The 11,614-nt window shown below is 36.6% G+C and overlaps 1 protein-coding gene across 1 annotated transcript in view; it reads left to right on the top strand.

Moving 5' to 3' along the window:
* Positions 1-11,465, top strand: part of LOC133608849 (RNA polymerase II elongation factor ELL2-like) — a 51,600-nt gene extending 40,135 nt beyond the window's left edge. The window contains exons 7-12 of the mRNA XM_061964434.2: positions 73-187; positions 270-726; positions 1,155-1,206; positions 6,211-6,382; positions 6,466-6,510; positions 6,841-11,465. Coding sequence (XP_061820418.2) covers positions 73-187; positions 270-726; positions 1,155-1,206; positions 6,211-6,382; positions 6,466-6,510; positions 6,841-6,951 — 952 coding nt within the window. The 3' untranslated portion in view covers positions 6,952-11,465. The remainder of the gene's footprint in view (positions 1-72; positions 188-269; positions 727-1,154; positions 1,207-6,210; positions 6,383-6,465; positions 6,511-6,840) is intronic.
* The last annotated feature ends 149 nt before the right edge of the window (positions 11,466-11,614 follow it).

Raw genomic sequence — 11,614 nt, forward strand, 5'->3', positions numbered from 1 at the left:
AAAATGGAACAAATTAATGTAATAATGTAATGGTGGAATTTAAATAACATACAATATTGTTTTCTTAACTAGGAAGTTACAGCCTCATGTCAACGGCCAATCAAAGAACCCCCAAGCCAATGGATCAATACTGATGACGCCGGAGGACAGAACACTACATCACAGCATCGCAAAGAACCCAGTAGTGGTAAGTGGTCATGTTTGATGTTGTGATGATTAAAATTATCTTTCAGATTAAAAAAATATGTCTTGTGTTGTTCATTATCTAGAAGCGCTCCATACATTCTGATTCCCTACCAGCTTTGGCCACAAAGCGACAAAGACAAAGTGATCACAGAATGCAGCAGCAGCCGGCTACCAATGGACACATAAACAATAAGAAAGTGCATGGTAATGCACATCCCTGTTTCCACTCACACAAGACTGATTTACCGGGGACTCATAACACAACGGGCAATTATGACGGCTCGCCAGGAGGGCAACACTGTTCTCCTCTAACTTACCAAGTGTTGAGTATCTCTGATGTGTCCGGCCAACACGGAACCAACGCTATAAACCACAATCAACCACGAGTTCAGTTGGACGGGGCTCAGCCGCCGCAACAGCAGCAGCAAAGAAAGAAGAAATCCAAAAAGCACAAAGAGCGGGAGAGGTTAAAAGACAAGCAGGACAGCGGATGGTCAGAGAGCAGTCCTGATCTCAAGCAGAACCAGGACAAACTTGGGAGTAAGATCCTACTTTTCTCTTTCATTTTTTTTAATTTGGTTTTTTGTGCACAAAATAGCAGTATAACCACAATGCACCGAGTGCTTTAAACACCACAGGTAGCCTCCTGGTGCACTCACACAGTAATAACTCAAAAGCATGGGTGTGTTTGCAGCCCCGAAGATCACTCTCATGAGTCCTCAGCCTGTTATGTTACTGACTCACTCAACAACAGCTCTAAGAGCACTATTCTCCCTAAGGTTAACTCCTCTCCTGAGCTTAGAGCTTGTCTGTGCGTGAACATACACTTAACACACACACACACACACACACACGCACACGTAAAAACAAGACCTAAAGTATATGACCACTAAACTTTTAAGTATCACACTGGGGACTCACCTGACTGTCAATGTCCTAATCTATTGTGTTTATGTGCTTATTTTTAGATTGTGACATAACAAATGACATGGACTCCAAGGAGAAGCCTGATTATGCGCTGTGAGTCTAAACATGATTTGTTACATGTTGAGTCACCACTATAGCCTACCGTAGGTGTTTGTGTTTAAATGCATTACATGCAATAAGCATCAGGAGTGGCAATTTTCCTCAATGTGTGATCCTTTGAAACCGCTGTATTTATTAGTAATGTTCAACATGGATTTATCTACCGTATTTTCCGGATTTTAAGGCAAGCTTAAAATACTTTCTCAAAAATTGACAGTGCGCCTTATAACTCGGTGTGCCTAATAATTCTGGTTGTGCTTATTAACCTTGAAGCTATTTTCTTGGTACATGGTGTAATGATGCGTGTGATCAGTAGACGGCAGTCACACATAAGAGATATGTGGAGACTGCAAGATGACACCAGTAAACAACACCAAAATTGTAAATGTTCCATTGAGAATATAGAACATTACACACGGCGCTCAGAAATCCATCAAAATGTTTTAGTATGACTTTGGTAAGCTATGAAGTTGCACCGCTTGATGGATTGTCGGAGCATTACGGCTAACGTAGTCAGATGATCTGTGATTCAACATACGAGTATTATTATGGTGTGTGTGTGTGTGTATAAGGACCACAAAATATAGCTCGGTTGGTAGAGCGGCCGTGCCAGCAACTTGAAAGTTGCAGGTTCGATCCCCGCTTCCACCATCCTAGTCACTGCTGTTGTGTCCTTGGGCAAGACACTTTACCCACCTGCTCCCAGTGCCACCCACACTGGTTTAAATGTAACTTAGATTTTGGGTTTCACTATGTAAAGCGCTTTGAGTCACTAGAGAAAAGCGCTATATAAATATAATTCACTTCAAAATGGCACTTATTAACAGACATATTACCTGGCGTTTTGTTTTGCAAGGTTATGCAAAACCAACTTGTCTTACCTTCTGGTACCTGCTTATGTGTATTTGGGATCTGCATAAGTCTTAAAAATTTGCACGTGTCCGCCATTGTAGTCCGTGTCGCACCGTAGTCGATAAGCTTCTTCTTTTTCTCTATCTTCTTGTTATGGGGCGTTCATCCTCCGCTGTTGCAATTTCTAAAATAAAGTAGCGTAAAGTTCGAACTTATATCTGTCAGTAGACTCGCTATGAAAGAGCTAAAAACTACCGGTGTTGTGGGTTTACATAAATCACCGACGGAATTTTAGTTTTAAGAGAGTTCCGGTCGGACGTTTTTTCACGGGACACATTTGCGATGCTGTTGTTGCACTGGTGAGCCACGGATGAGGAGATGCTGCTCTGTTATTGATTTAAGTAAAGTCTGAATGTCATTAAAACAGTTAGCTCCATCTTTTGACACGCGACACCGGTACAACAAAGATGACGGGGAGAAGACCGCCCACAAAACGGCGCATCCTGAATCGACGGTCAAAGAACCACCATTACATGTTATGTAGTAATATATATATATATATATATATGTATGTGTGTATGTATATATATATGTGTGTGTGTGTGTGTGTGTGTGTGTGTGTGTGTGTGTGTGTGTGTGTGTGTGTGTGTGTGTGTGTGTGTGTGTATGTATGTGTATGTATATATATATATATGTGTGTATGTATATATATATATATTGTTATATATGTATACATATACAGTATGTGTATGTAAATATGTATACATATGTGTATGTATATATGTATACATATATGTGTATGTGTATATATATATATATGTGTGTGTATATATATATATATATACATACAGTATATATGTATACATATATGTATGTATGTATGTATATATATGTGTATACATATATGTATGTGTATGTATATATATATATATGTATGTGTATATATATGTGTGTATGTATATACTATATATGTATGTATACATATATGTATATGTGTATGTATATATATATATATCAGTGACGTGCGGTGAGGTTCATGGCTGGTGAGGCACTGACTTCATCACAGTCAGATTTACAAACATATGAACCCTAAAGAGTATCTTATTCACCATTTGATTGGCAGCAGTTAACGGGTTATGTTTAAAAGCTCATACCAGCATTCTTCCCTGCTTGCCACTCAGCATCAAGGGTTGGAATTGGGGGTTAAATCACCAAAAATTATTCCCGGGTGCGGCGCCGCTGCTGCCCACTGCTCCCCTCACCTCCCAGGGGGTGATCAAGGGATGGGTCAAATGCAGAGGACAAATTTCATTACACTTAGTGTGTGTGTGTGACAATCATTGGTACTTTAACTTAACTTTAACTTTACACATACAAACTGTAGCACACAAAAAAGCACATTTAATAAAAAAAACGTTATTATGGTCTTACCTTTACTTATAAATGAAATCCATTCGCCGCTGTTGTGCTGGATTAACGCAACCCCTGACGGGAGTGTTATATCAACTAAAGCCCTCACTTAAACGTTCCACCTGCAAGATTGAATCTATTTAAAAAAGTGTAAACGAGGGTTTATAAATGTCGCCTATATTGTATGAAACTACAAAATAACAAACACGGAGGCTCCAGTTTACACGAGGACCACTTTATTTACCTTCTTTCAAAAACTTCCGCTCCAGTCCGTGTCATCACTTCCGCTCTTAGTGCCTTCAAAATAAGAGCTCAAGCCATATACTGTATAACAGCGCATAACAGGAACTTAACATCACAAAGAGGAAAGCCCATAAAAATAGGTTACAAAAGTGATTTAATAAGAAGCCAAAAAGTGCACAAACAATAATGTTCGTGTTGGAGGAGTTGTGAATAAGGTACACCTGCAGTCTGCAGGTGTACCTAATGTTGTGGCCCTGCAGTCATTCACAACTCCTCCAACACGAACATTATTGTTTTTGCACTTTTTGGCTTCTTATGAAATAACTTTTTTAAATAGATTCAATCTTGCACGTGGAAAGTTTAAGTGTGGGCTTTAGTTGATATAACACTCCCGTCAGGGGTTGCAATCTACGGCGGGGGTGCAGGAGGCGGGATTACTGGAGCCTCAGCCAGTGCGTCTTTTGCAGCCGTTTTATGATCGCTCAGCACAAGAAATACGTTACACACATACAGTTGTTGACAAAATACACTGTACATTATATACCTCAGCTAACTAAACTATGGAAATGTATAATATAGTTCATATAGCAATACGGTCTCACTGCACAGCAGGCCACCAGTTAGCCGAGTCCGCAATCCATGTTGAGGCACTGAGTGACGTGCCTCAACTGGCTGCTGTTCACCGCACCGTCTCTTCTCAGTATTTGAACGGCAAATGTGAAAATTCAGCGATTCAAAATAATCTAAAACTGGTGACGTTAAATGGAAAATAACTTTATAGTATAATCACTGGATACATATAACAATTTAATAAAAATGTTTTCTTTTTACATTTTTTTTCTTTCCATGATGGCAGGTGAGGCCCCGCCTCACCTGCCTCTAGTGACTGCACGTCACTGATATATATACATATGTACGTATACATATATGTAAATATGTGTATATATATGTATACATATATGTATATATGTATACATATTTGTATATATATATATATATATATATACATATATGTAGATATGTATATACATATATGTATGTATATGTATACATATATGTATATATATGTATACATATATGTATATATATCTATGTATGTGTATATATGTGTGTATATATATATGTGTGTATATATGTATACATATATATATATATACGTATGTATATGTATATACAGTATATGTATACATATATGTGTGTATATATATATGTATACATATATGTATAAATGTATACATATATGTATATATATACATATATGTAGATATGTATATACATATATATACAATATATGTATACATATATATGTGTATATATATGTATACATATATGTATAAATGTATACATATATGTATATATATACATATATGTAGATATGTATATACATATATGTATGTATATGTATACATATATGTATATATGTATACATATATGTATATGTATATATATATATGTATGTGTATATATGTGTATATATATATATATGTGTATATTTATGTATACATATATATATATATATATATATATATATATATATATATACACGTATGTATATGTATATACAGTATATGTATACATATATATGTGTATATATGTGTGTGTATATATATATGTGTGTATATATATATGTATACATATATGTCTTAATAAGGTTATCCAAAAAATAGTGCTCGATACCGTAGTAGAGCGCAATATATATATGTGTGGGAAAAAAATCACAAGACTACTTCATCTCTACAGGCCTGTTTCATGAGGGGTTCCCTCAATCATCAGGAGATTGAGAAATCTCCTGATGATTGAGGGAACCCCTCATGAAACAGGCCTGTAGAGATGAAGTAGTCTTGTGATTTTTTTCCCACACATACATATATGTATACATATATATATATATATATATATACGTATGTATATGTATATACAGTATATGTATACATATATGTATGTATATATATACATATATATGTGTGTATATATATATGTATATGTATATATGTGTGTGTATATATATATATGTATACATATATATGTATATATATGTATACATACATATATATATATATATATATATATATATATATATATATATATATATATATATATATATATATAAAAATGTGTATATATGTATGTATATATATACATATATATATATATATATGTATATATATATATATATATATATATATATATATATATATATATAAAAAACATGCTACAACTTATATGAATAGTATAAAAATACTTTAACATTATAGTTACTTTTTAAAAATGTTTTATTATTGTCAGAAATTACTGGTGCTTTATCCACTGGTTCTCTGCATTAATTGTTTGCTTTGCCTAACACAGCAATATAAATCTTTGTAATGCTGCCATCTTGTGTCATAAAATGCAACTGCATCATTAAGAAATTAAAAATTAGATTCATTGTCTTGCATGTTTTTTAGTGGGATAATGTTTAAATGGATACATCAAAGATGTATTGTTTATTTGTAGCATGTATGTAAGAGTCACAACCTTGGAGCAACGTCAGCAGTACCAGGAGGATTTCAGCGCCGAGTACAACGAATACAAAGACCTCCACACCCGAATAGCCACCATAACGCACATGTTTGTTCAGCTTGAGGCCAAAATCAAGAGCATGTCACCCGGCAGTAAAGAACACAAGGTACCAGCCCAACAGAATTGTTTATCAGTAATTATGTCCAATAGTACAGTCATGTAAACAGCATTGTGTTCTGCTCCATATAGGTAATGGGAGATCAAATATTAGAAAAATACAACAAGTATCGAAAGGTAAGATGCAATTGTTTTGGATATGGATATATTATTGTTGATTTTAAAGAAACATGAAACTGTTTATAATCATTAATTTTACGTAATGGTTTAGTTCGCCCCTCTATTTTTCAATAAATCATACGAGAAGAGCAAACGTATTTTTTTATCCTTGACAGTTACTAATATTTGGTCAAACATTGTCTATACAGCTTTCACCATGGCAACAGTTTGACCTTTGACCTAACTATTTCTATTTCTGTTGTTATTACAGTAAATGGCTTTGATGTAATTACTCATTTTTGATGTGACAGAAAAACCCGGTCTAATGGCACATTTTATTCTCTGTAGAAGTTTCCAGGCTACCAAGAAGAGAAGAAGCGCTGTGAATATCTACACCAGAAACTGTCCTTTATCAAGCAGCTCATCATGGACTACGATGTAACGCGGGCATCCTCGTAGCGATTGCTCTCCCTTCCGTGCTAACAGGGAAGACGTGTAACACTCATGGACATTAATCACTTTCAAGATGATTTCAATGAGGCCCCGAACAGGGATCGTACAAATAGTCTTACATTTTTAAGCAGGTTACTTGTAAAGTAAGAAAGACAAACACTGAACAGCATCAACTTCCAAATGCACATGAGAGTGCCGTCCTTTGTGACCCTGCAAGAAAGCCTCGTGGTCCGCTGCTTAGCTAGTGCCTCCTGTTCTCTGCTGTAGCATTGACTTTTGTGTTAATTTATCTTTTAACCAAAGTTGATTTCCTCTGGTTCAGCATCATATTTATATAGTTCTACACACCCTCCATCTATCTGATTGCAGCTGACTTTGAATTAGATTTCTTGCTTAAAGCTGCTGCCCCCTGCCCCAATGCACTTGATTATTAAGTATTTATTCAGCACAGCCTTTCAGTTTTGACTTAAATTGGTCGGTGAATGTTTGACGTTTCTCGCTCATTCAGTGACGTGACAGAGTATTTTTCTTGGAACTGCTGATGTATTTATTTTAAGGCAGCCTTCTTCCGTCCTCTAATGCGGGCCTTTTTGTAGATTAAGGCATGGGGGTCACATGACATCTTATCCAAACACAGGGAAAGAAGAGAGGGAGCGGAGTAACCTTTAGCCTTATGTAACTTACTTATACACTTCCTGTAAAAGCTGGCATTTTTTCCACTTTTTTCCCCACTCGCTGTTTTGTAGAAACAGCACGTCCTCGCAATTTTCCACCTAAAAGGGGTTAGTTTTAGGGCCGTAAAAGATAGGGAAGCGGCTGTGTAAACGACTACTGCGATATTAGGACATGGGTGTTACATTTTGATGCCAAGCTAATCCCGTTCTGTTCTGTTGAAATAAATTGCCACTGTGTGACAAGTTACATGTACTGTATATTGTCATTTAAGTATGTGTTTACCAGGTGAAAATGCACGGAGCCAAAGTCGGATATTGTGTCGTTACGTAGTTGCGGAAATACGACACTTTGCAGGGTTCTTTCTGTGTTAAAGGTGAAGGAGGATCTTCTGTGATGTCTCTGACTTTTCACTCTGCGTGAAAGGGTTTTTTAAGAGAGCAATACAACAAATTTGTGCGTACCTGATTTTGTGTGTCAGGGTGTTATTACACACGCTTGATATCCGTAAGACGTCTTTCATATCAACTCTGTATTTCATCTCGGGCTGTCTTCATATAGTCGAAGATGTGATTCAGAGGAGTTTGATTTCACTATTTACCCCGCAGGGAGGAAGGCAAGTTAATACCTGCTTTGGCCTGGCATATATCAGGTGTGTTGGAAGGATACATCGATTGCGTTCATCACCATGTCGTCTTTAAATATTAATAAAAGACTCTTGTGTCCAAACAAGTAGTTTTTAGAAAGTAAGAGAGTGTTGCTTCCTGGTGTGATGTCACGTTATCAGCTAGCTATGTATTGGTCGCTCACATCCCTAACTCTATAACAGTGGTTCTCAAACTTTTTTCCCCCCAAGAATCACCTCAGGAAAAAACTTGGCTCTCCAAGCACCACCATAATGGCTGACCCCACATTAAAATACAGCAGCGTCGTAGGCCTAGGTATTCATTAAAACAAGCCAGAAGTTTTATTTAACAAGTACATTTTATATGTTTGGCTTTGGTAACATTAAACACAGTTTAAATATAGAAAAATAAAATACTGTACTTAAATCAAGTGATTATTTGGTGTAACACTAGTGGTATGCGTACCACAGTTTGAGTATCACGGCTCTATATAATCTTTTTGTCTGCAAAACAATATTTTACTAGTAGTGTTGGGAGGATGTTTCTAAATAGGTGACGTGATTGAGGCTCGTCGGGACGCGCTGCCATCAGACACGAAGCTCGCCGAGGCCATGAGGTGTAGCGATTTTTTTTTGCAAAGGTAACAACCCTTTCATTTGTTTGCATACGGAAACGTTATGATTTTTCTTTCTCTATTTAATCAAGTGTGATATGTCCCCTTGATGCTGCACCTTATAGAGCCGAAAACCTCCCCGACACCATGTTTAACGCCACCTTTTTTGAGATAAAAAAAAAAAGTCGCAAATTACATTTTGATTTTGTTCACTTAACTGAAAGACTACTTTTAATATGTATTAACTTTAGGAAATTCACTGTATAACGCAAGTGATAGAGCACATCCAGCACGTTACTGACACCTAGTGACCAGTCAGTATACACAAATACTTGTCTGTCTATTTTTATTATTTAAATGCCGTGGATTCGACTGATAGTTGTAGAGGGCAAAGTCTAACAATTCAGTTTTGACTTTGAAAAAAACAGTGGTGGGCCGTCAGGGCCAGCAAGGCCTTCTCTGCTGGCCTAACATAACCAGAAATCATGATCATAATTAAAGATAAAATTAAAAATGTTTACCGTATTTTTTGGAGTATAAGACGCACCGGAGTATAAGTCGCACCTGCCGAAAATGCATAATAAAGAAGAAAAAAAACATATATAAGTCGCACTGGAGCCCGGCCAAACTGAAAAAAACTGCGACTTATAGTCCGAAAAATACGGTATTTACTTTCCCTAAATATCTACAAGTATTCATATTCTCTTCATGTCATATTATGCTCCTTCCAGTGGTGTTGTTTCTCGGTTAGAGTTTTTATTCTTCAGAATCAACAATGCGTCTGTGCACTGTAAGTGAACGGGCACATACAGTTGATAGATAATTGCGATAGCCAATTAGATCACAAGTTGTCAGTAAGGCCTTCTAGCTGGCCTCACGTTGGACGTGACATTTACGCGTCCTGTGATTGGATACTCACTGGTTTGAGCCGCGGCGGTGCTATGCAGATCAGCAGAGCCACACCCGTTAGCGGATGAATTTAATGTAAACGAACAGAACACATACAGTTGATAGACAGTTGCGATAGCCAATCAGATCACAAGTTGTTGAGAGTAGCCTATCTAGGTAGCCTGACGTTAACGAGACTGATTAGATACTTTAGTATCCAATCACAAGTTGCAATTTACTGAAGCAGGAAGTGTTGCACCGTAGCCGAGCAGAGAAATCCCCAATACTCACTTTTTTAACCCACAAAGAAGGAGAACAAAACGTTGATTAGGTGGCAGATATATATTTGCAAGGCCATTTTCAAGAAGGATATTTAAAGAGAAACTACATCTTGTGAAACAACATCAGCCAACCCCGGAAGCTAGCTCAGCTGTCCCGGTGTTGAAATGGGGAAATGCCCGCCATTTCCACTCGAATCAACCGACTACGAGTGGTACCATTGGCTTATACTGCGTTGAATGGGTGCTACAAATTGTGAGTTTTGACACTACCACATAAGTTATCTTTTAATAGCTGATCCGGGTTTATTGATTTTTAAATGCGCCAGAAAATAGCCCGTTTTGTACACTATTGAGGTGGTTCAATGACCAGTAGTGCGTAAATGTGTTTCTGTATAGTATTTCTCCAGCAATGGTGATATAAATGATGGTATTTTGAGAGGTAATCATTGAAGTCTGACATCACTGAAGGCCTAGGTGGGAAACGTATGGCCCGCCACTGGAAAAAACATAGTTGAAGACAGCCCTAATTTGAACACAGCATTCGATGGGAGGGTGTGGTGTATAAATACTTGACAGAGCCACAATAGCTTATACACCACGGGAGAGGAGAGGTTTATACCCGCCTCTGTTACGGCTCTGACGCTACCTCCAAAAGTGGAAAATTGCCCTGATCGTTGTTGCCTTTTTTACAAAACGGCGACATGAAAAAAAAATGCCAGTTTTTCTCTCATTCACATTTCAGAAGAATTCCAGAATGACCCATTGGATCTTTTTAGATGGTACTGTCTGTGAGTGACGTTCTTTTATATATTGTCATATATTTGAGTCCGATAGAGACAAAAAAGGGGGTTGCAATGTATCAGGTAGTGATGGTTGGGTCATGGAATAATGAAGCCATATTGGTTAATTAAATCAAAGCATATGCATTTGCTTTACATATTGCAGTACTGTTTTTTTCACTGTCTTCCAGTAATTGATCAGAACCCTTTGTAACATTTTCACTCTTATCCTGGTTGTTTTTGCACTTAATTTGGAATTTGGAAGAAGGGCCAAACACCAGCGATAAGACTTTGTTGTGTTATATTTAAATTTAAGTTTAAGCTTTCTCGTGCATGAATTGATATAATTCTAATGTTAATACATGAAAATTGTCTATATTTAATGTGTGTACCCTACAGTCACACTTTCAAAATTGGAAAACAAACGTTACAAAAATTGCATTTTACTGAAGATATCTCGCATCTAGCTTTTATTGAAGAATAACCTGACAAATGATTTCATCTATTACTGGAAGTGTTATTGTAAAAAGAGTGAATGAGGTTTCACAATGTGCACTGGACTGATGAAATTATTCATAATGAATTTCATTTATAATATATGTATAAACAGTTCCTGTCTTTTGAAAATGTGAATATTTTACCATACGGAATAATATGAATATATGTGCACCCTTCAAAAGAATAAAACATTAAAGTAATACGTTTTGTTATTCTTCTGACGTCTTATTTGCATTTTAACAAACATCTGCCTACTACACTAATCAGCTTTTTATTATTTTGTAATTATATCTAATTATTCATATGTGTACC

This window comes from Nerophis lumbriciformis, linkage group LG06 (assembly GCF_033978685.3).
Source record: "Nerophis lumbriciformis linkage group LG06, RoL_Nlum_v2.1, whole genome shotgun sequence".
In the NCBI taxonomy this organism is placed as follows: Eukaryota; Metazoa; Chordata; class Actinopteri; order Syngnathiformes; family Syngnathidae; genus Nerophis; species Nerophis lumbriciformis.